At 37.2% G+C, this 24,785-nt stretch overlaps 5 protein-coding genes across 8 annotated transcripts; all 5 read left to right on the top strand.

Annotated features, from left to right (window-relative positions):
* Positions 1-1,344: 1,344 nt before the first annotated feature.
* On the top strand, positions 1,345-3,489 carry LOC125471272 (E3 ubiquitin-protein ligase AIRP2-like). Its single transcript, XM_048571521.1, has 5 exons — positions 1,345-1,736; positions 2,262-2,424; positions 2,535-2,601; positions 2,704-2,947; positions 3,069-3,489. The coding sequence occupies exons 1-5, from the start codon at positions 1,657-1,659 to the stop codon at positions 3,283-3,285; spliced, it is 771 nt and encodes a 256-aa protein (XP_048427478.1). The 5' UTR covers positions 1,345-1,656; the 3' UTR covers positions 3,286-3,489.
* A 3,587-nt stretch (positions 3,490-7,076) lies between these two features.
* LOC125471684 (trans-Golgi network-localized SYP41-interacting protein 1-like) lies at positions 7,077-14,284 on the top strand. Its single transcript, XM_048572391.1, has 8 exons — positions 7,077-7,417; positions 7,510-7,716; positions 7,811-11,179; positions 11,581-12,439; positions 12,547-13,175; positions 13,448-13,595; positions 13,688-13,769; positions 14,005-14,284. The coding sequence occupies exons 1-8, from the start codon at positions 7,253-7,255 to the stop codon at positions 14,105-14,107; spliced, it is 5,562 nt and encodes a 1,853-aa protein (XP_048428348.1). The 5' UTR covers positions 7,077-7,252; the 3' UTR covers positions 14,108-14,284.
* A 149-nt stretch (positions 14,285-14,433) lies between these two features.
* On the top strand, positions 14,434-16,171 carry LOC125471685. Of its 4 annotated transcripts, none has more exons than XM_048572393.1 (5): positions 14,434-14,928; positions 15,054-15,178; positions 15,373-15,436; positions 15,529-15,652; positions 15,896-16,171. In XM_048572393.1, the coding sequence occupies exons 1-5, from the start codon at positions 14,763-14,765 to the stop codon at positions 16,011-16,013; spliced, it is 597 nt and encodes a 198-aa protein (XP_048428350.1). In that variant the 5' UTR covers positions 14,434-14,762; the 3' UTR covers positions 16,014-16,171. The 4 variants fall into 4 exon arrangements, with proteins under 4 accessions (XP_048428350.1, XP_048428349.1, XP_048428352.1 ...); XM_048572392.1 differs by having other exon boundaries at positions 15,816-16,171; XM_048572395.1 differs by lacking the exon at positions 15,373-15,436 and having other exon boundaries at positions 15,528-15,652.
* A 2,186-nt stretch (positions 16,172-18,357) lies between these two features.
* Positions 18,358-19,895, top strand: LOC103949866 (protein NOI4-like). The gene is made up of 3 exons (XM_009360995.3): positions 18,358-18,520; positions 18,778-18,999; positions 19,115-19,895. Exons 1-3 carry the CDS (start codon positions 18,512-18,514, stop codon positions 19,142-19,144), a joined length of 261 nt encoding a protein of 86 aa, XP_009359270.2. The 5' UTR covers positions 18,358-18,511; the 3' UTR covers positions 19,145-19,895.
* Positions 19,896-20,807: 912 nt separating this feature from the next.
* Positions 20,808-24,763, top strand: LOC125471290 (regulator of G-protein signaling 1-like). Its single transcript, XM_048571541.1, has 11 exons — positions 20,808-21,078; positions 21,554-21,674; positions 21,795-21,858; positions 21,961-22,045; positions 22,233-22,306; positions 22,391-22,582; positions 23,000-23,088; positions 23,191-23,429; positions 23,725-23,849; positions 23,995-24,116; positions 24,228-24,763. The coding sequence occupies exons 1-11, from the start codon at positions 21,002-21,004 to the stop codon at positions 24,396-24,398; spliced, it is 1,359 nt and encodes a 452-aa protein (XP_048427498.1). The 5' UTR covers positions 20,808-21,001; the 3' UTR covers positions 24,399-24,763.
* Positions 24,764-24,785: the final 22 nt, after the last annotated feature.

Below are 24,785 nucleotides of genomic sequence, written 5' to 3'. Positions count from 1 at the left end.
CTACTGGCATCAGATGATTGCAGATGAGATGAACCATTCTCATACACACAAATAAAAACCTACCATATAACACACACATAAATCTGCATACAAATATTTCTGTACTGAAATTTTTCTAAAATTTCGAAAAGAGTTCGAACTAAATAAGGGAAGGAAACTACATTATTCTTGTCAATCTAGTTAAACTTAAACATAAGGCTCAAAGTGGATATGATTTGTTAGTTTAGCAGCACTTAATGCCCATCGTCTATTTAATTGGAATGGATGTCATGTTGAGTCATACATATGCAAATTGATATATGACTCGTTTGAAAGTGTTTTTAAAATGATTAAAAGCACTTTTGGAAAAAAAAATGTTGGCTTCTAAAAGCACTTGAAGTACTCCCTGCAAGAAGCACCAGTTATGAGTTTCTTGCAAAAAACACTTCGATTGTTTTTTCAAAATTCACTTGTATTATTATGGATTTATTCCAAAACTTTTTTTTAATAAAAAATGCTTTCAATCTTTTGAAAAATACTTAAAAAAAACTCGTATATTTATACTAATTTTTCTTGCAAAAAATGTAATTAAATTGAGTTGGATACTAAAATGTTGCTCATTGTGACGTATTTTGTAATATTCTATTGTTTGTCCAAGAAAAAAGGAAAGGGATCCTCTCCATATCCCTTCCACCTAATGCTACAAGTCTACAAATTCGGACCCTTGAAATTTGATCTAACGGCTAAAAACAGGAGGCCCATAAAAAGTTATAATAATTTCAACCATTTAATCAAATTTCAAGAGTCCGAATTTGTGGCCTTGATGGATTAGGTGAAAGGGTCCGGAGAGAATCTCTTATCAATTGAAACATCAAAAGTACTCTACAAGAAGGAACTTTATAACTTAGGTAGTTAAAGAGTATTTCCATTAAATCAAGGTCATGTATTTGAACCTCTCACCCTTATATTGCTTGTATAGCAAGATTCATTTTTAAAATATTATTCCAAAACCTTATAAAATAGTAACACAAAATAATGTTTCATTAAACGATAGTGTTAGAGAAAATACCCATTAGAATCATATGATGTGGCTTTGGTAGTTGAATTTCTTATTTAAATTATTACGAATATAATTAAATATGGTCATAAAAATATGGTCTTCATACAATTTATTTTATTAAAAAAAATTAGAGAGAAGGTTAGAAAAGGCACCTTGGCAAAATTAAAAGGAGAAGCAAATATAATAATATATAAAGCAAAAGATTATGATAAGAAGAGCACATTAAATGAGGTGCAAAGGACGCATTTTTTCCTGAATACGTATTCCATATCAGACCGTATAAACAAGGCAAACTCCGAAAACAGTCGTTCTCAGCAGAGCCGCCCCCCATTGAGAAAAGGATAAAGAGGAAATAGCCTTTGGGAAGCAAACCTCTGCGGCCCTCTATCTCTCTATCTGCTTTTTGTTTGTTTCTTTGTCGTTGGTGCTTGCTGGGTATTAATCTCTCTGCATAAAATAGGAAAAACCCAACAAAAAAAAAAAGTGAACTTTGTGGGTTGTCTTTCTACTTGATAGTCTCTGAGAGAGAGAGAGAGAGAGAGAGAGAGAGAGAGGAGTTTTTTGATCCTTGTTCTATTTTTTCTTTGCTAGAGAGAGGAGAGAGAGGAGAGAGAGAGATGGAGATGATATATTACCAGCCTTCTTACCAGGAGTCCTTGAGTGCTTTAGAGGAAGATATACAGCATGCAAATTCTCTGTAAGTTGCCTTGTTTCTCTGGAAATTCTTTGTTTTTGTTTCAATTTCTCTCTTTTTTCTGCAGTGGGTGTGGATATCCTTTTTTTCCCAAGTGGGTAGTTTTACTTTTATGTTTAATTGCAAATATCTATATTTAGGCCATCTGATCATCACAACCCACATCATAATTCTTCTATTTAGGCAAGAAAAAACAAAACCCATGATTGTCTGTATCAATTTAGGCAAGAAAAGCAAAACCCTTTGTCAGTTTTTCCAATTTGGGATTTTTCGGGGAGCAAAGTTGTTTATTTATTTATTTTTTATTTTTTGGTTTTGACTTGATCATGGTTGCTTATCAGATTGAAATGTAAAGTTTGCAACTTTTGACATTATTAATTCTGATTTTGATTTGGATTTTTCTGGGGTGCACAGTTGTTTATTTATTTTTGGGTTTTGACTTGATCATGGCTGAGTTATCAGATAGAATTGTAAAGTTTGAAAATTTTGACATGTTACCGGTTCTGAATCTGACTGGATTGTGTGCAGAGCTGCTGCAATTCCGAGAGGCAAAGGCGGTGCCCGGTTTCAGATGAAATTGGTTTACAATCAGTTGGCTCCCCTATTTATGTTTTTGTTGCAATGGATTGATTGCTCATGCACTTGCCTGCTCCCTAGATACCTAAATTTCTTCCACATACGTGTCTACAAGGTTTGGTTCTTTTCTTCCACTCTGGTCTATTGGTTGTTAATCGTTGCGGAAAAGGAATTAACTTTTGTCGCTCTACCTACTTTGGGCGTGTTGGTCTTTATTTGATACAGGTATACACAGACGGTAGGCCTATTATTTCAACTCATGGAAGGAAAGCTTCTATAAGGGACTTCTATTGTATGTCAATTTGCCTACTTTATGATCATTGGATGTCGTTTGGTTGTGATTCGCACAATTAGGTTTGTAACCAAGTTTGCTTTGTCAAAAACTGAATTGCAGCTGTCATCTTACCGTCTCTTCAGCGGCTTCACGGAGATTTGGGGGAGTTGGATGATGCTAAGGAAGGACATCCTAGGCTTCCTAGCATGGAAAGCTCTGGAAAGAAGATGATTAAGGGAGATGGTAGCCTTGTTAATGCTGAGGTGGAGAGGGAAGAGGAGTGTGGGATTTGTTTCGAGCCTTGCACCAAAGTGGTCTTGCCTAATTGCTGTCACGCAATGTGCATCAAATGCTACCGCAATTGGTAAGTACAAGCCTTGAACCATATCCCTTATCTGTATGCTCCTTTTGATTCGACCATTGCTGCTCGTTTCTCTAAACAGTGATTTGTTCATTGCACTTGCAATGCTTTGGTTTAATTACAGGAATAGAAAGTCGGAGTCTTGCCCATTTTGTCGTGGTAATATAAAGAGAGTTAATTCTCAAGACTTATGGGTGCTCACTTGCAACGATGATGTGGTTGACACCGAAACAGTTTCTCAAGAGGACTTGTTGCGTTTCTACCTCTATATCAACAGCCTGCCGAAAGATTACCCAGACGCCCTCTTCTTGGTGTATTACGAGTATTCTAATTTGTTCTAAGAAGCGGAGAGTGGTGTACAGATAAAAAAAAAGCCGCCCTGTCAAATGTAAATAGAATCCGGTAAGGAACTTCTATTGAATTTTTACACAAAATAACAAGTTTCAAATGTTATGCATATCGAAAATTTAGAAGTCAGTGTAAGACTGCTGCATTACTGATGCCAAAGTCTGCATCTTGAGAATATATTTATGTTATGAGTTGAATCCGGTCGACAACTCTAGTTCTCTAGCCTCCCTACACTCGTCCTGCGAGTGCTCTAAGTATTCAAATTAGAGTGCAGATGGTTAAAAACGGAGTGTGAAAATCGCTATCCTTTTTTGTTTGCTTGCCGAAATACTTAGACACATTTTAAAACATAAGGCATCATTAGGTTGTTGATGTAATCCCCTGACTTATTTGTTAGCATAATATTATTATTTACACCTTCTCTCAGCTGGCGTTGCAAATGCAGACCGTTTTGGCAGGCGACCTACCCTGTCTGCGGATGACAATATTTTAAGGTGTCCATTTGAATTAAAAGAAATGAATATGGTGGTCAAAGAAATATGTTTTGTAGACATTTATGTCCATCGTTGATCAACTTCCAATTTTCAAAGTCAGTGAAACTATTATGAAGAAATTTGATTTTAGTCGATTCAGCTTCCAGAAATTGTAATTAAGAAGAGATTGGTTGTTGGATAAGTCAAGGGGTGAGGATTCATTATCGTCTCATGTTGAGCCTAAGAACGTATCAAGTACAGCTCTAAGCCCTCAAGGGGGTTAGTAAGTGCTGGTTTGGTACTGATGTGTTTTTATAAAAAGTGGGTATAAAAAAATGTGAGCTCAAAAAAGTGTTTGGTAAACATTTAAAAACAGTTTATTTTCACAGTTTTGGATGAAAAAAAGTTGAAAATATGAAGCAGCAAAATTAAGTTTATTGTCACAGCATAGCAGAAACAGTCTTTTTTCAAAACATAGCCAGTCCTAACCCCACCCCATGCCAATTGCTTGCGCAATTGAATCCTCCAAAATCCGCCAGTCTCTTAGAGCGGCTCGCCCAGCACCCTCTCAAACCCATCTTCGCTGCCTTGACGTTACATGGCCTTAGGCGTAGAGGCAGGCTATTCCTGCCCGACTCCTCGGTACGGTGGTCTTGGGCCCACCTATGACCCGACTGATTGGACCGAGATGGAGAGACTCTTTTGGATTTCCAAGGAATTGGATTGCCTAATTGCCTAATCAATCAGCATGGCATGGACTTGCTCTAAGAGCAACTCCAGCGTTGGAGTCCTCCCCCTGACAATACACTATTCAATCCACCTAATGAACAGTAATTGCCCTTAATGAACAGTAAGTAGCCCTGGCAATAGAATTTGCATCTCCACCGTTACACTTCAATAGCCCTGGCAATAGGCAATAAAATATTAGTATTTTTTTTATTTATAAAATTAATACAAAATAATTTTAATTGTAATATCGGATAAGATTTTTAATCGTTCTCGTTGCGCCACGTGTCATTATCCGAAGTATTATTAAATAATGAAAATAAGTAACAAATAAATAATTATAATGAAAATAAGTAACTAGCAAATATATACATATATATATAAGTAACAAATATAATGAAAATAAGTAAGAAGGCTTCAAGTTTAGTAAAATAATGAAAATAAGTAACAAATAAATAATTATAATGAAAATAAGTAACTAGCAAATATATACATATATATAAGTAACAAATATAATGAAAATAAGTAAGAAGGCTTCAAGTTTAGTAAATAATGAAAATAAGTAACAAATAAATAATTATAATGAAAATAAGTAACTAGCAAATATATACATATATATATAAGTAACAAATATAATGAAAATAAGTAAGAAGGCTTCAAGTTTAGTAAATTGTTGTGTAAGGTAGATGATAATGAGAAGGTATTTATAGAAAAGTAAAAACAATTTTTTTTACAATTTTTTTCAGATTTTTCAGATATTTTTTTGAATTTTTAAAATTTTTTTTTAAATTTTTATTCAATTAATTAATCTCTGCCGTTGGATATAAAAAAATTTGAATTCCAACACTCCAGATTGTGCCACGTGTCACAACGGTAACTTTTCAGATTTTTAAAACTATTTTTTCATTTATTTTTTAATTTATAAAGCATTTTAATATCCACTGTTGATCTCAGATCGAACGGTGGATATTAAATCTGACTTTTTTTTTTTTTTTTTACCGTTGAGATCTAACGGTCCACATTAAGTGACCGTTAAGATCTAACGCACCGTGGGAAGCCACGTGACTTCCCAACGGTAACTGACACTTTATTTTTTTAATTTTTTTTGTGTCGGCGACACGCCCCCACGCGCGGGTGGGGTGTACGCGCCTGACACAAAAAAAATTAAATAATGCGCTGACGCCACCCTGGCGTCAGCATTGCGTCACCCCCACCTCGGACTCAAGGGCTGGCAATCCCTCACGGGCCCGGCCCTCGGGCCTCCCCCATCCACCGGGCTCCCCCACGCTGGAGCGAAGCCACTGGCCCTCGGGCCATTGTTTTGGACCCCGTCCCTCGAGCAAAACCCCACGCTGGGGATGCTCTAAGTGCATGGATCGACCAGGGAGTGGGTCCGATAGGTGGGTAGCAAACAAGGGAGTGGAAGAAAAATGAGTAGTAAAACCAACAATCGCACAATAAAAGACACAGATCATGTTCTTTGCCTATATTTGCAAATGAATGAGGCTATGTGCTCTGTATATTTTTGCATTTATTCTCTATCCCTTTTAAAATTTGACAAAAATGATCATAAAACATGAATCCAATTACGAATATTGCAGGTCTCTTCACCCAATGTAACCATCAAGTTAACTTTATTTGTTTTGTACGTGGCACTCCGTCCTTTTTTTTTTTTTTTTTTTTGGTCTAAATAGTAAATAGATCTATAATGAACGACACACGAATTGAAGGATATCATATGGATAACAAACAACACTTTCTCCGAAGAAAAACTTTGACTTTTGAGGAATAAGAAATGGGTGAATTGATATTATGTAACATTCAAACAAGCGAAAATAAACTCGCTTGCGTAAAAAAGTAATAGTAGCTTTATAGTTCGACGAAGAGAAATAATGTAACTCTTTATTCATAAGTTGTTTTTGTTAATATCGAAACAATATATACATGTATTGTGTTGAACTTTTCTTTTTTTGACAAACGCTAACGTTAGTAGGTTAAATTGTTAAAAGTTAAAGATAAGAAGATCGGTGAGAATCGAACCTATATCAGAGTGTATAAGCACTATTGCTTTTGCTACTACAGTAAATCGTGATCTGCTACTATGTTGAATGTTACTGACATAGGTTATGGACTGTGATAAATTGGGGAAAGAGATCCTCTCCAGATCTCTTCCACCAAGGTCATCGGATCAAGTGATCTGGATTTTTGAAATTTGATCAAACGGCTAAAAATAGAGGCCCCCCTTTAAGAGTTATAATAATTTTAGCTGTTATATCAAATTTTAATAGGCCGGATGACTTAATCTGGTAACCTTGATAGAAGACATCTTTCCGTAAATTAATAAAAACAAAATTGAAGTCGAAAGCCTAGTAGTAGTTTCGGTAGTATGGTAGAAGTTTGGTCATTTACCAAACGTGTAGAGTAACGGTAACGGTAGCCATTGACTGCACTATGACGGAAACAAAATAAATTAAATTAAAAGAAAAATAAAAATTGGAGGGAGACGCCAGAGTAGGGGGTAACGTGGGAAAATTACAGTCAGCTCGGCAGTCTGCAGGATCAGAGAGACACCGCCCGCGGTGGTCTTTATTCATCAAAATCCAACCTTTTCAACTCTACCGGAATCCACAGGACAAATTTCTATGGTTTTGGCGACAATTTCAGAGCTCTCGGATTGATTTCTAGGGATACATGGATTAAATAATCCGGTTGGGTTGGGTTTCGGATCCGGGCCTTGTGGCGGAGGACGAGGGATTGGTTTATGCGTGCCATTCTGATGTCTGAGAAACCTGGTTTAAAGCAGGTTCTGGAGGAGTCGGCAACTGAGGCGGAGGGAGATCAACTGATTCGAGGCAGTCCAATTGCGAATGGGTTGGCCAAGGATTCGAATGCAATTCGAGACGACGTCGCCGAGCCGGTGAATCAGGTAATCGGAGAATTCTGGAATTGCAATTTGCTGAACGGTGCCGGTTCAGTTTGATCTGGTAGTAACGCTTTGTTTATCGGTTTTAATTGCAGGAATTAGGGTCGGCGTGGCCGGTGGCGGAATCGGTGGCAGACGGTGATAACCAGGTGGCGGAAGATAAAGGCAAAGTGAAGGAGGATTCGGGGAAAGAGGAGTTTGTGGATTGCTCGGAGGATTACGCGATGGATGAGTTGGATCGCCTGCGGCTTTTGCTGGATACTACTGTTGGCGAGAAGGAAAGTTTGGCGCGCCAATTCGATGTCCGTATTTCTTTTATTCAATCGAAAAGTTTGATGCTTTTCGAGGCATTTTTGTGTTTTCGGTATTGATTGTTGGTTGTTGTTTAAAATGTAGGAAGAAAGAGAGGCTTTTGCTAGAGAAATTGCTAGTCTTCGGTTTCAGCTGAATGCTCTTACTGATCAACAGCCATTGATTGACGAAAGCGGTAATTTTGTTGATGACAAAGAAAGTAGGGAAGATGATAAGGGTACGGATACCCGGTGGAGTGAGTTGATAACTGAATGCTCTGGACTTGTTAAAACGGCTTTGGAGAAACGGTTGCAGACTGAGGCCGCGGTGAGAGAACTTGATGGAGTTGTGTTTAAGAAGGATCAAGAGATTGAGGAACTCAATGCCAAGATCAATGAGTTTTCGGTTTTGAATGACGTGGTTGCAATTTTTTTGAATTCTGCTCAGAGGTCTGTGGAAGTGTCATCTGAGGTTCAGATTGAGAAGGATACGCACATTGAAGTTGTGACAAACAGGATGCTGGCTTCCCTTGGGGGAGTCGTTGATCAACAAGAAATGTTGGATGGTTCTATCGGTGGAAAATTAGTACATGTTGAGCAAGGCACTTCTATGCTAATTGAGAAGTTCACCAGGATGCTTTTGGAAATCGAACAACTTAGACAGTCTTTGCCGGAAGCCAGGTCAGATCATAAATCGCAGGAATTAGGAGGGGTTTTTGCTGCTGCCTGTGATGAGTTAGTTGAGCTCAAAAGAAAGGAAGCAGAGTTTGTCGAAAGATTGGGCCATCTAGAAGATGAAAATAGGAAATTGATAGAAGAACTTGAAAATCAAAAAGGGATAGTCGAGGCGGTGAATGCGGATCTAGGACAAACAAAAATGGAACTGGAGCAGGAGAAGCATAGGTGCTCTAATACCAGAGAGAAGCTTACTATGGCCATTACAAAAGGGAAGGCATTGGTGCAGCAACGGGACTCATTGAAGCAGTCCATTGCTGAAAAAACGAGTGAGCTTGAGAAGTGTTTGATTGAATTGCAAGAGAAGTCACGTGCACTTGAAGCTGCTGAGTTAACCAAGGAGGAATTGATTAGAAGCGAAAATTCAATTGCATCCTTGCAAGAAATAGTATCCCAGAAGAATGTAATCATTGAAAGTTTGGAGGACATTATGTCTCAGACCGGTGTACCTGAAGAACTTCAATCTATGGATATTCTAGAGAAACTTAGATGGCTTTTGGATGAAAATGATAAACTCAAGGGAATTTCCCTTGAATTCAAAAACTTGAGAGATGCTATGCATGCAATTGATCTACCAGAAGTTATTTCATCTTCTGACTTAGAGTCTCAAGTAAATTGGCTTAGGGAATCGGTTTCTCAGGCCAAAGAGGAAGTGCTTATGTTGCGCGATGAAATTACTGCAACTAAGGAAGTGGCACGTAAAAATATCGACCACTTAACTGATTCACTTTCAGCTGAGTTGCAGGCAAAGGAATATCTCCAAGCAGAGCTGGACAATCGGACATCCGAATACCAAGAGATTGTCAAGAAAGAGCAACAGGTGTCTTTAGAGAAGGCTGATATGGCGAAACAGGAAGTACTTACGTTGCGTGATGAAATTACTGCAACTAAGGAAGTGGCGCGTAAAAATATTGAAGACTTAACTGCTTCACTTTCAGTTGAATTGCAGGCAAAGGAATATCTCCAAGCAGAGCTGGATAATCTGACATCTGAATACCAAGAGATTGTCAAGAAAGAGCAACAGGTGTCTTCAGAGAAGGCTGATATGGTCAGAATGTTACTCGATGTCTCAGGAGTTGTAGTGGACAATGAAGAGGTCTATCAACCTTCGTTGGACCCTGCCTTGCTTGTTGACAGATGCATTGGGAAGATAAAAGAAGAGAGTAATGCCTCACTTGATTCTCCAAAGGTTGATGCTGAGTTGTTTGAAACAATTCAAAGCCACCTGTATGTAAGGGATCAGAAATTGATGCTGTGTGAGACTTTACTAGAAGAGGAGACACTGGTGAGGTCAGAGGTGAATAACCTGTCAAATGAGTTGCGGGCTGTATCTCAAAAACTTGCAGCATTGGAAGAGGAAAAAGGGAACCTGCAGAGAGATTTTGAACGATCAGAGGAGAAAAATACTGTGCTAAGGGAGAAGTTATCCATGGCAGTCAAGAAAGGTAAGGGACTGGTTCAAGACCGGGAAAACTTGAAACATCTTTTGGATGACAAGAAATCAGAAATTGAGAAGTTACAGCTTGAGTTACAGCAGGAACAGTTGGCACTTGCTGAATGCAGGGACAAGATAAGTAGTTTGTCTGCTGATGTACACCGCATCCCAAAGTTAGATGCTGATCTAGTTGCTATGAAGGAACAACGGGATCAACTTGAACAGTTCTTAGTGGAGAGTAATAACATGTTACAGAGAGTAATTGAATGTATTGATGGCATTGCTCTTCCTGTCGATTCAATTTTTGAAGAGCCTGTGGGGAAGGTGAATTTCATTGCAGGATACATAAGAGAATGTCAGGATGCCAAGGAAAATGCAGAGCATGAGTTGAGTAAAGTAAAAGAGGAAGTCAATAATCTGGCTGGTAAGTTAGCAGAAGCTCACTCAACTTTAAAGTCTCTGGAAAATGAATTGTCGGTTGCAGAGAGTGATATTTCTCTGCTTGCTGAACAAAAGAGGGAAATGGAATTGGGTAAGACCAATGTTGAAAAAGAGTTGGAGAAAGCAATTGAGGAAGCTATGTCTCAAGCTAGCAAGTACAATGAAGTTTGTGCATCTAAAAAGTCACTGGAAGAGGCGTTATCAATTGCAGAAAATAGTATATCTGTGCTTGTTAGTGAAAAAGAAGGAGCTTTAGTTGGTAGAGCTTCTGCAGAGACAGAGCTAGAGAAAGTGAAAGAGGAAGTTGATACTCAGACTAGCAAACTAACAGAGGCCAATAAGGCCATAAAGTTACTTGAAGATTCCCTATCACTGGTACAGACCAATGTTTCTTTGCTTACCGAACAAAACAATGAAGTTCACATTGGTAGGACCAATTTAGAGGTTGAACTAAAGAAACTGCAAGAGGAAGCTAGGATCCACGATAACAAGCTAGCAGATGCCCAGGCAACCATAAAATCACTGGAAGATGCATTGCTGAAGGCTGAGAATGATATTTCTGTCCTTCAAGGTGAAAAGAAAAATGCTGAAGACGAAATATTGACACTTTATTCCAAGTTAAATACACAAGACGAAGAGTTGTCTGGAACTAATTGCAGCACAGAAAGCAGGTCCATAGAGCTAAGTGGCCACCTTCATAATCTTCACCTGCTAATGAAAGATGATACTCTGTTGGCCACTATGAAAAGATGTTTCGAGAAGAAATTTGAGAGCCTGAAAGATGTGGACCTCATTCTTAGAAATATAAAGGACAATTGTGTTTCCATGAATTCAGAAGAGCTGCAAAGACATCAAGTGTTGGAGGTATATATGCTGTTTGATGGACAAAGTTTTCTACCTTGCCGTTCACTTTATTTTTTTTTCTTTCGTGCATGCCATGCAGATGCTGGTGGACCAGAAGCCATTTTGCATTTAGAGCTTTCCTATTTCTTCTTGTTATATTCTCTCTTTTGTTTTCAATTTCATACTTTTGCCTGTGAAGAATATGTTTGCTAATAGTTCTGAATACTTTTACATGCCAATAAAACATGATATTAGATTTTACGGCTCTGATAATATCAAAGTCCTTTATGATTAGAATGTCGTTGTGATGTGTTCCCAATGACCCCAAATATTTGTGAAAATTGCTCCTTTTCTGCATGTATGATGTATTCAAGAAGAGCTAGAATTTTGTTCTAATGAGCTCCTTTTATTACTTAATCCAGGAAGATTCATATGTGACAAAGTCTTTCTCAGATGGCATTGATACTATATCCAGTGTGGAAAAGGTTACTGGTGAGGCCAGTGTTGCAGATGCTGATATGTCTTCATGTTTGAAGCAGACTGTGGAAAGGTTCCAGATGCGAGAAGATGTTCTTGCAGAAATTTTTGAATGTTTATCTTCTTCTGTAGATGGGTTTATTGCAAATCTGTTGAGAAATCTACAGGCAGTAAGGGATGAAGTAATAGCTAGGTTCGAGAACATGGAGTCTGTCAAACAACAAGCAACTAATCTGGAAATATGTAAACAGGAACAGGAGAATACAATAGCCTTACTAGAAAATGATCTTAAGTCTCTACTTTCTGCTTGTACCGCTGCTATCGGAGAACTTCAATTTGGAGTCGAGAACAATTTACTTGAACTGAGCTCTGTTCCTGAGCTTGAAAAATTGAAACATAATTTGCCCCAGGAAACAGTAATCAGTGAAGAGACCACAGAAACAGATGAGCAAGGTCTACAGGACAGCAAATATGGAAAAACTGCAGAAATGTTGTATGTTTCTATTAGAAAAGTTAAAGCTTTGATTAAACAGTTTGAGAGAACAAGTAAAGTGGCAGCCTCTACAATTGAAGATCTGCAGTGTAAACTGACAGAAGCTAGGACGATTTCTAAGAAAGCCATTGAAGAAAGGGATCTAGGACAATATAGGATTTCCAAGTTGGATGCTGATGTAGAAGCATTACAGAATTCGTGCAGTAAGCTGACACTTAGACTAGAGGATTATCAATCCCAAGAGGATAAGTTTAATGAAAAAGAGGTGGAAGTTTTATCACTGCGCAATGCTTTGTCGATGAAAGAACAAGGTGAATATCTTTTCTTTTATTTCTTATCCTCTTACTACTTTGCTGTTGTACAGTTGTAGTGATGATAAGTGCTCTGATGACTTATTTGTTCACATTGCTTGTTTCAGGGGCTGAAGACTCACTCCTGTCAGCATCTGAAATCAAAACTCTTTTTGACAAGATCGGCAGGATTGAAATCCCAGAGTCGCATGGAGGAGACTTGGAGGCCCACAATTCAGTTCATGTGAAGAAGCTCTTTTACGTTATTGATAATATTACTGACCTTCAGTATAGGATAAACTTATTGTCTTATGAAAATGAAGAGCTGCAGTCAACTCTTGGGACTAGGAATCTCGAAATTGAACAATTGAAGGAGGAGGCTGAAAGTTACGATAGAGATAGACAAGATAGAGAGAAGATGAAAAATGAATTGTCTGTGCTCATATATAGTTTGGAAAAAATTATAGATATGTCAGGAGGTAGTGATTTAGTTGTAGACCAGAAATCTTCTGGTGTGACTGGACTTCTATCAGTATTGGAGAAGCAGGTTAGGGATTTACAATTGGAGTCTGAAGGTTCAAAATCAAAAGCCCAGGAACTTGGTACTAAGTTGGGCGAGAGCCAAAAGGTCGTGGAGGAATTATCGACCAAGGTTAATTCACTTCAAGGGGGGGCTGCTCAGCCAGAGATTGTCCAGGAAAGGAGTATCTTTGAAGCACCTACTACTGGTTCAGATATATCTGAAATTGAAGATGGGGTAAATGTTTATATATATGACTCCTTGATAATTCCCGTCTTTCTGCGTGGTTATCATTTGATTCCTTTTGAACATTTTGATATATGCTACAAGATATTCCAGTTAAGTTGAGGTGTTTTCCAGTAAATATAATATAAGCTTCTGTACATGGTTGAGGTTTAGGCTCATTACGGTGCCTATTGTTAGTTGCATGCTGAGCAATATCAGTTGTGATTGTATGGACTAAGGATACTTGTAAGATTTGAACTTAGTAAATAAAATTTTTTTTTCAGGGATCGCATGGAAAGAACGCAATATCTCCTGTCCAATCAGCAGCTCATGTGCGAACTATGCGGAAGGGTTCAACTGAACATCTCGCAATTGAAATTGGTTCTGAATCTACTCGTTTAATCAACAATGAAGAAACCGATGAGGACAAGGGTGGGCACATTACGATTTGTCTGTCATTTCAAACACTTTTTAACGCCTGGTAAACTTATTTCTTCTGTTTTCGTTTTCTCGTCCTTTTGCAGGTCATGTATTCAAATCTCTCAATGCATCTGGTCTCGTACCAAGACAAGGAAAGTTGATTGCAGATCGAATCGATGGAATTTGGTAAACTCTTGAGCTTAAACTCGTTATATAAACAAGAGGGTCGGGTGGAAAACATCAAAACCCCTTCTTCTTTTCACCTGCTTTTTTTCGAAACCACATTACACGAAAACCTTAGTAGCTGCCTAACATCTTGCTCCGCATATTTAGTCGTTGTTTTGATCAATGCAGTCTGCCACTTTCCAATGGGGTCTTATTTTACTTGATTCTAATTAGCTTTTCTGATCTCTATACGCAGGGTATCCGGCGGTCGGGTTTTGATGAGTCGCCCGAGGGCAAGGCTCGGGCTGATCGCCTACTGGCTCTTCTTGCATCTGTGGCTGCTAGGAACCATTTTGTAACCAAGTTTGTGATTGTTCCTCATTAGGGTGTGCAAGCAAATTGTATCATACACATTTTGTCATTTCTTTTTCTTTCACATTTGCATATATGTCCCATCCCCAAATTCAAATTCTCTGCAATCACATTTTTAGGTTGCAGAAAATCAAAAATCCGGTGGAAAATTTTCCACGTTGTCACGACTCACGTTTTCGTTTTATTTCATCGTAGTTTGGTATATCACGGATGAACCTCAAATCTGAGGCAGTTCTCAACTTTCGGCATTTCTCATTAGACAGGGAATTGATTTTCACACACCTTTATTAGTCTTTCGGGAGGTGTTTTAACTGTTCAATAAATGACGATCTCAAGTCAACGAGATTCTTCGCTTTGCTAAGGTTCAAAGATGTTGTCTTCATGTCTCGAACCCGTGATTTTTTGGACAAAAAGGAGTAATCTTTTACTATGTTCCTGAATCGATGCCTCCTATGAATTTTTTGATTCACGCAATTAGTTCATCCTGCATTGGATGGACAGGCATAAAAAATATGGTTGGCGCTTTGCTTAACTTGGTAAGTAATCTGCATTTTAAGTTCTATTTCTTATCTGCAACTTGCAGGCATCTCATGTTGCATCAGTTGAAGGATTGCCGGTCTTTGACTGCTCATTGGAAGTATCATGTATGAACATTCACATACTATCTCGATGCAAGAATTCGTAGTGAAAATTTTATTCTTATTCTCTTTCATAGAAGCAACACGTGAATCCTTGGCAAAGACAGTCTATAAGCTGTTACCGAAGCAAGATTTGTCGAGAGTGGGTTGTTTCAGTCCCAAATCTTACAGTACAATACTTTTTATTGCCTTCTTCTTTGTTTTCTTTTATGTTTCGTATTTTTATGTCTTTTTTCTGGATTTAGTTGCTTCATTAGTTTCAAGAGCATAACTCAGTTTCTCCCATCGTGTCCAGTTGATTTTGAGGTGTGGCATCTTGAGTTGATTTCGGGACTGGTCATTCTGATATCACTTAGCCGATATCTATTATTGAAGACATGGCCGGATTTCGCAGAGTCCAGCGAAGCAGCCAATCAGCAGGTATCTACTTTCTGTTCTAGCTGTATATCTGCAAGGATTCGGAAGAGTTTACCACAAACAATTTGTAGTCAATAGTCGTCTCTGTCAATATGGTAATTCAGTCCCACATTGCTGCTTGAAGACATCGTTTTTATTGATGGTGTTGTCCATAGTTTATTCCGCATCTCCGACACAATCCGTTTCCTGTAACTTAGGTCCTTACATCACTTCAACCTTTGGATTACATAATCGTTGCATTTTTGCCCGGGGTCAGCGAGGGTAGCTAATACTTGTAACCAGATAGTAGTGTTGTTCAATTCTGCTCTGGTCAGCTAATTTTGCATTAATTCATCGTGCACTGGATGGACAGGAACTTCTTTTTCGGGGTGCCTTGCTACCACTTTTTGGATCCAATTGGAGGAGCGCCTTGATAGTCGCCATCATTTTTGGTGTTCTACACCTGGGCAGTGGCCGAAAGTATTCCTTTGCTGTCTGGTACTTATCCTCTTATCTCTAACACTTCAAAAATACTTCATTCATGCCATTGTTAGACAGTCTTTCTTTTTTGCATTTCATGTTTCGCGTATATTTATGCCGATGAACTCTCATGAAACTACGTTCGAGCTTAGTTATGATTTTGTGGTAAAACGTGCTTCAGGCCAACTTTTGTGGGTCTTGTGTATGGTCATGCAACCATTGTCTCCTCTAGCCTTATCGTTCCAATGGCTTCTCATGCAGTCAACAATTTGGTTGGAGGGATGTTATGGCGTTACCGATCAGATTCATCACGGATGATATAAGAAGACTGCCACTGTCACACTTACCAGAAATGTACATGGTTTTTCTTGTAACTTGAGGAGTGTATAACTAGTGAGGCACTATCAGTAAAACGTATTACTTCCATTAACCACGCGAGATTTGGGTTTACTACCGTCTAACAGTGTATTCAACTAATATAATTGTAGAACTATTCTGGTGCAAATTTTGATTCACTTCGTCAGTGTTTTGCTCCAATTTTATGCGTAAGTGCCATTGGATTTGAGATAATTTTTGGGGTGTGCTATTCACACCCTATTTTATTTTTCAAACGCTCCTTATTAATTTATGATATATAATTTTCTTTAATTCAATCAATCTGAGGACCGCAAATTAAGAGGATGCGTATGAAGTAAAAAAGGGATAGCACATCCCAATTTTTTTTCTCAATTTCATCCAAAGTATCGTGAACCAGATTGTGATCCCTAGCATTTTCCTATCCGAAAACCAATTCCAAAAACTAATTTCCTAAACCAAACCTCAAAACCAGTTATGCTCCAAACTTCAGCAACTTCCACACCAGTTATGAGTCAATTTTGGTATCTGAAAAAAAAAAAGAAAAAAAAAAGGGGCGTCCCAGCTTTTATTAGGAAACTTTCGTTTCGATCTCTAGTTGACCAAATTTCGAATATGAGATCTCTTGTGAAACTACATTCAAGTTATGGTATTGCTCATCACCTTATTTATTACTTTTCGATAAGTTAATTTTGAGATTTGTGTAATGCGTAGACACAAATTCTAAAATTTAAACTTATTCAATAGTGATAAACATGACGATGAGCAAAAATACATCATTTGATTAAGGTAAGCAATTAATCAAACAAGGCAACTAATCCTTTTCATACTTAAATACAAGGCAAGTAATTAAATATTTTGGTTCTTTTCTCTCCTTGTAGACTTTTTCATTAATGCAGAATATCTGCAGAGATTCCTTTTTCTTGTTTTTTATTTTTTATTTTTATAGGTCTTCTTTTTTCTTCTTACTAACCAAGGTCACACGCATAAGAAGAATTATAGCTATAAATAGAGAGAAATGCAAACCAAATTATAATTAAGCGTGCACTAATTCTCTGATACTAATATAATATTAGAAAAAACTTAAGAGAACAATCATCAAGATGAACATGAAGACGGTGGCAGTAATCAGCTTCGTGTTGTTTTGTTTCCTCTGCATGGCTGATCATCAAATGGGCCAAATCAAATTAGCAGAAGCCACCAGCAGTCGCATGCCACTGATCGTCAGCGCCAAACATGTTCCTTTAGTTGGTGATATCGTTGTCTATCGTACGTGTTCTTATGATTTCTCTCTCACTTTCCCTTCGTTTTCAAGTGTTTGTAATTACATTTTATTTTCTATATTTTGATTGGATGCATGGATTAATTAATTTTGTGGTTGGAATCGTACGTGGATCTGCAGCTTGCATGCCGAGGGGGTGTAAAAAAGGCGAGGCCTGCTGCGACTGCGACGTTAGCAAAGTTCCACCCGCCTGCCTCAGGTGTTGCTACTGGCCTACTGGGGGCCGTGATTAATTTCTTGTATGATGAATAAAGGACATTTAAATTTAGGGCTTAATAAGTTCCTTCTCAATATTTACATATATTTAAAATAATTTTAAGTCCATATAATTATCCATCATTCTATGATCTTATAATTTACTTGACCAAACGATTTTAGTTTTAATTAATTTTTTTTACAAAGACGATATTTGCACAACGATTTATTATATTGACAAGTTTCGGTTATAAGTAGTTCATACTCATGTTTTAGTAACCTAGTAATGTTAACATAGTAATAGAACGATTTTATCGATTTTTTATTATTTAGTCCTATATTTTTTACCTATTTTGTACTTTTAAAATAACTTTTGTCATCTTTTTTATACCATTTAAAATTTTCATGCTGTAAATTACTAAAATTAAAATTTTGAGATGAGCAACTTAAATGACACAAATACATCGATACTCAATCCGTCGTCTTTTGATGACATTATATGATTAACACAAGATGCTATGGTTGTGATAAGTACATTCTTCTAACCATGTAGCCAGTTAAACCGCTGATAATTAATCCTAACAAGTTCAAATAAAAACGAACAAAATCAAACACGAATTAAGGAACAAAAATCTGTTTATCTAAATATTGACACCGTTGACCAATAAAAACAAGAATTGAAACCGCGAGTAGTGTTGCAAGTTGCAACAGCTTTAATCGAAGTTTGGAAGACGCAAGCGTTTGCTTAAAAATCATCAAATTAAGTAGGAGGAAACAAGACGCCAGCGTTTTGGATAATCAAGCAGCTGAAGAAGAAGCCATTGACCAAAAACGCGCTTTTTCAAACGGCAATGTTTGTTTCTACTCGATCGATCTGGGAATTACCGAATCATTCGACCTTATTCTTTTCTGCTTTTTCACTCTCTAATATCTCTTTATATATGAATAATCTCAATCATTTTCCAATCAAATAGTAACTCATAATCTCTGAGATTCTTTGAAGCCTCTCTGTGAATTGATTTTAATCTCCCCAGATTTACCTATCAATGGCAGCTGTAAGTTTTTTTTTCCTTCATGTTTTTTCCTGATTTTAGGGTTGTAGGGGCTTTTCTATTATCTATGCATGATGCACGTCTTTTAGGTTCAAGGAAATGACGGATTTTATATCGATAACACGTAAGTAACGATACATCTTTTACAGAAAAAATGGACGCCGAAGTCTAAAGTCACAGAAATTAATATCATATGTGTGATTATTACACAGGAAGTTGTTTCCATGAATAACATTGTTTGTTTGCCATATAAATTGCAGTATGAGAAGGGAAGGGCGGCAGTAGGGATAGGAGGAGCTCTACCAAAATTTGGGGAGTGGGATGTGAACGATCCGGCATCAGCTGAAGGATTTACAGTCATATTCAACAAGGCCAGAGATGACAGAAAGTCTGGTGGAACTCCATTGATTGTTGCAGCAGCGGCCCCAGAAAAATATGCTTCCCGTAAAAAAAGTGGCAAATATAATAAGCTCCCCAAAAAGGTAATGATATCCATGCCTAATCATTTCACAAATTAAGTCTGTTCATACTTCTAAATTCTGATTAACCTGATTGAATATCTCAATTAATTATCATATCTTCACTTTGTGGATGCAGAGTAAGTGGCTTATTTGCTGCGGTTGTTAGGTTTTTGCCCATTGGCTTTCGAAAGAACCTTGCAAGACAAGAAACACACGACGCTCTACAATGCGGAGGAGGAGGATTCTCTACCCTCCTGCTCTACAATGCGGAGGAGGATTCTTTACCTTTCCATGCCTTTTTATTTGAACAGCCACGGTTAAGTCACGTCAACATCTTATATTGATTTTTTTTATGAAGATAATAAGACAAAAAATAATTTGTGAGATGAGAGAATGTAAGGGAATGAGAATAGGATGGTAGATAATCTTCCTTCCTACAATGCAGCATTGATCGGAGTAGAGAAAAACAATATTTTTCTTGTTATTCTTTAATTCATTTTATTTTTCTTTTCAATTTTGATGTGTTACTCCTTGATTTTTCCTTTTCTAGGAGAGTGATGTATATTGAGTATTTTGTTAATTTTTTTTTTCATTAAGTGAATGCTTTTATTTAATTTTATATGCTCAACCCGATTGAATGCTAATGCAACTTTTGAATGGAACTGGTCAACTCATCTGTCATAATCATTTCTACACCATATTTCAACTTTCAACTACTCTCGGCCAAATCACGAAAAAAATATTTAATTAACGGATGGAACATCAATAATTTATGGACAAGGGTTGTCAGCCCATTCATTTTCGATGTCCTTTCGTGCTCTTCTGTTTTATGTGATCATAATTAAGTTGAGTCAATATTTTATATTATTTTTTATAGAAATAATAAAATAAAAATAAATAATAATATAAAATATTGACGTAACTTAACCGTGATCACACAAATATAAAAGTACGAAGGACCATTAGAAATAAGAGGGCAAATAATCTTTGTCCATAATTTATTTCACATAAACTTTCATTGACAAATATGTTGATATATTATTGACAATGACGTAAAGTAAGGTATTGATAGAATCATTAAAAGAAGCACGAAAGGCAGTTGGCTCTTATTTCAATGGACGATTACCTTGTGATTAGCCGACTGATAGAATCATTGAAACAAATTTACTTTTATTAATTTATTAACAACAAATATTATAGTCAAGAACGTGTGAATATACTTATTAATATAAGTTGTCATCTCAATTAAAAAAAAATTCGTACCTTGTAAATGTGATCAGACCAATGACGTAATTCACCCTTCATACGCGTAAATCTGATCTCTTTGAGAATGTAGGCTATGTAGCATTTTTCAACCGGAACACGAGTTAGTACATTACGTGTCATTATACAAATTGTGAAATTTATATGTTAAAAAGTTAATAACTTAAAAAATAAAATTTTCCACCACTTAGTAAAAATAAGTGATGTACCACTTGTGTTTCAGTCACAATGAAAAATTCTCGCAGCAAGACAAGCGATGGGATCCACCCTTCATCCATAGGAGAGATTTTTCAATGTGACTGGTAAATGGGGTGATACATCACGTATCACTATACAAATTATAGGATATATGTGTTAAAAAATTAATAACTTCAAAAATAAAATTTCTTACAATTTCTATAAAAACAAGTTATGTATCATCAGAGTGTTCTGATCACGATAAAAAATTTCTCTATACAAGAAACCTGGTGTGTTTTTCACGGCAGCAGTGATGGGCATTTTAACCATTCACGTGTACACTTTGCAATCTTCGAGTCTTCGATTTTGTCAACAAACGAACACAATATTTCCACTGTTCCCTTCTGGTCAAACATCATGTTCGAACACCAAGCCGCCATTTTCCAATTGCACCCCACCAGAAAAAGGACGAGCCTTGGAGCTGGTGACTTGTTGGGCGGGGCGTCCTAAATTCTTCTGATTTCGGATCCTAAAAACGTACTGGGTAAAACTCGAACTACCCTGTTGGGTAAATGCAAAGAAAATGGCAAGCTGCGCAGTGGAAGGTGGCTGTGCCAGCGACTACTTGGCCGTCGCCATATCCGCCGTCTGCTTCATTCTGTAAGTTTTTCTGGTTCTAGTGGGTGTCTATATCTGATTAAATTCATCACAGTTTAATGGGTTGTCTTGGTTGTTTGCATATTAGTTTGCTTTGGTGGGTTTTGTTTTAAGATACTGCTTGCTGGGTTTCTGTTTGATCTTTTATGTCTCAGAGAGAAATTTGAGTTAAAGCAGAAGATTTGAAATTTCCATGTGAAATTAGCAATAGGGTAACAATTCTATAACCTTTAGCTTTCTATGAGTTAGTTAGTTTGGCAAGAAGTACAATTTGATGTTCAAAGTCTGATAAGCAAAGTTGTTGACCTCATTGTTCATAGTGAATGAATGGAAAGAAATTATAGAATTTCCGGATTGTATCTGCTGATTTGTTTGCTCATGTGTCTGAGTTATTCTATGATTACTATACTCTAACACTGACCAAACTCGCTCATATACTAACTCCAGTCCTTTTGTATTGTTGGTTTCTTTCTTTCAGGCTTCTTTCACGGGTAATCTTGCCCTTTGCCGTTCTCAAAATTCCTCTTCCGAAACGCAGTAGCTTTTGGATTCCAGTGATTCAAATTTATGCCAGCTTAAACCTTCTGTTGTCGCTTGTGGTAATTATCGATTTCTATGTTCAGTAACCCATCAATACTGGTCTTAATAACTTCAGCTTTTATAAGTTGTGTTGTGGGGCTCTTTTGTTACCATTTATAAATAGAGCATGTTTCTTGCAGATGTCTCTCACTTTTCTGAAATTCAAGAAGACATATTGGTGGCATTCTTGCTATTTTTGGGGAGGTTGTTTACTCATTTTATCATGACTTTGAAGTTAATCGTACAGTTTCTCGTTTGTGAAATTTATAGTTTTGTGTACTCTTTGAAGAATCTTTTTGCTTTCAGTCTGGATTGAAGCTCCGCTTGGCTTTGGTTTACTACTGAGCTGCCGCATATCACAGGCCTTCCAACTGTATTACATTTTTGTAAAGTAAGCATACATTTTACGTACTTGAGAAATTATTGTTGCAGTATAAAGCTCAGTATTACAATTGGGCTGCAACTCGTCAAGTATTTAATGAGAAAATTAAGCTGTAGAACCAAAACCGATTAAGAAAGAGATTTAGGTTGCATTTGTGTTGGGTTTGTGCTCCACTTATGTGCAATTAATCTTTCAGGAGGTGTCTACCACCAATCAGGTCTTATATATTTCTTCCACTAATTCTCATGCCATGGATTGCTGGGGCTGCTTGTAAGGCTCTCTGAATTGATAAATACTTTGGATATCCACTTCAAATGCCTGTGTCTTACACAATCTGTCTTGTATGATTTGTAGTTATCCAGGTCAAAAGGCCTCTAAATAATCGATGCCACATGGGAATTCAGTGGACCATCCCAGTCATGTCCCTCCACACATTGTATGTTGCCATTTTGGTAGGATTCACGGGGGCTATTTGGCATATAGAGTTCAGGTTTGACGAACTTAGAGACCTCTGGCGGGGAATACTTGTCTCAGCCGTTTCTATTGGTACACCACTGTGATCTGTTTTTGGTTAGTTCGATGAATGTCAAAAATGATACTTTTTAATTTTTCCGATGAAGGAGTTGTTCATCTTAATCCAATTCAGATTAGATTTCTTTAGTTTGAATGACAAGTGGTCCCGAATGTGGACTTGTTATATAGGCCTTACTGGTTTGACAAAAAAAAAAAAAAATTAAAGGCCGTACAAGCATTTTCATTTGTTTCCTTGGATGCTACAAAGGCTAGTTCACATCTGCTTTTAGATATTGTGAAAGAAACTATAATGTTACAGAAAACTACATCATTGTTTCTCAACTATCTTGTAAGCTGATTAAGGCTGTAATATATCAGTAATATATGGTTAATTGAATCATTACAACTTGTTTACCCTGCTTTTAACTGGTTTCTCCTTATTGCTTCCAGGAGTATGGGTTGTTGCTTACTTTTTGAATGAAATTCATGAAGATATCTCATATCTTCAAGTTGCCTCAAGATTTGTGCTCTTAGTTATGGTATGATTTATCATCCGGTAGTACCTTTGCGTGTTATGTTCTGTGTAAAAGTCTTATTCATGTGTCATGCGTGTGCTAACATTTCTAAGGTATATATTATAGGCAAGCATTCTTGTCTTAGCTTTCTTTTCGATATCAAGTTCACAACCTCTTCTGTCACAAATCAGCTTGAGGAAAAGGGAGCCCCTATCATTTGAGACAATGGGTCAGGCTCTGGGGATTCCTAACAGCGGAATGCTATTGCCAAGGGAACCAGCACCTGTGATAGGTCCAGATGAGCCACTTGATAAACTTCTTATGAACAAAAGATTCCGTGAGTCCTTCATGAAATTTGCAGACAGGTATTCCGTTCTTCCCAAAGTTACATATTTTGAAATACATTTGCAATGATAATTATTATGCCAGAATAACCTCTTGAGTACAGAACACGACTTTCTCCTAAAGCTAACTGAAAAGAATTAACGAATTGCCCAAAGGTTGAATGTAAATTTATCCAGCCAAATGGAACCTCCAAAGATTATACGTTTTTTATCACGAGCTTTCAGTGGGATCTATTTGTAGAGACAATTGTGATAAGGAATAAATAATTAATTGTGTGGAGTATTTATTTTAATCTATTTGTTCGTTTATTCACAGTTGTTTGGCAGGGGAGAATGTCCATTTTTATGAGGAAGTGCATGAACTTGGTAAAATACCAGCGGATGATCCTGTAAGAAGGATTTACATGGCAAGGCATATCATTGACAAGTACATAATTGCAGGTTTGTGATCGCGTCAGTGAAAATCTACCTTTTAACTGAGTTGCGTAACGATATGAATTTACTTTTTTCAACCTAGTCTCACAATAACTTGGAGTTAACTAAACTCTCATAAGTGTGTGTATGTATTTCAATGTCGACCATACAGGTGCAGCAATGGAAGTTAACATTTCTCACCGAAGCAGACAAGCGATTTTGACTACTTCCAATCTGGCACAACCAAATCTTTTTCATGATGCTTTAAATGAGCTGATACAATTGATGAAAACGGTAGGATGAATTTTTCAGACAACTTTTTCTTTAACTGACTTCTAATTAGTTCAATATTACAGCAGAAAATTTCTAAGCTTTTCTTTCTCTTTTTTTACCCTCTTCGTGAAGAACTTGGCAAAAGATTTCTGGTCATCGATGTACTTCACGAAGTTCAAAGAAGAAGCGAGTACGAGATCTCATGAGCTGAAACAGATGACACGTTGGAACCACTCTCCCACTCCCAGGTTGAGTTCTGCACACGGTGTTGATGATCCATTTCACCAAGAACAAGAATCATGATTATTGCTGTAACACTCAGCACCAAGGCCTACTGTGAGCCAAGTATCATGGAAAGGTATATGATAACTGGAAGTTTGATGGATCACAAGGTGCTATTGTTTTGTGAAGATTCCGACAACATTATTGCTTGGCCGGCATAAACAAAACTAACTGACGATTAAGAAGAGATGGAAGTTTCATGAAAGTATAGCAAATTTTTGTGGTGATTCCCAGACACAGGAAGAAGTGTTTTATTCTAGCTAGTTTATGAAGGCTTAGCGTCACTTGATGTGTAAATACAACCTTTTCACGTATTATGAGTTATACTACCTTCTAACAATTGAAGCAATGATTCTCCAATAATCTTCTTATTTTTCAAGCACAAATAGTTTGTCGCTGTTGTGAATC

Source organism: the organism of the source record quoted next, unplaced genomic scaffold (assembly GCF_019419815.1).
Source record: "Pyrus x bretschneideri cultivar Hongxiangsu unplaced genomic scaffold, Pyrus_bretschneideri_v1 Contig6, whole genome shotgun sequence".
Lineage (NCBI taxonomy): Eukaryota > Viridiplantae > Streptophyta > Magnoliopsida > Rosales > Rosaceae > Pyrus > Pyrus x bretschneideri.
This window is presented reverse-complemented; position numbering and strand designations above follow the sequence as displayed.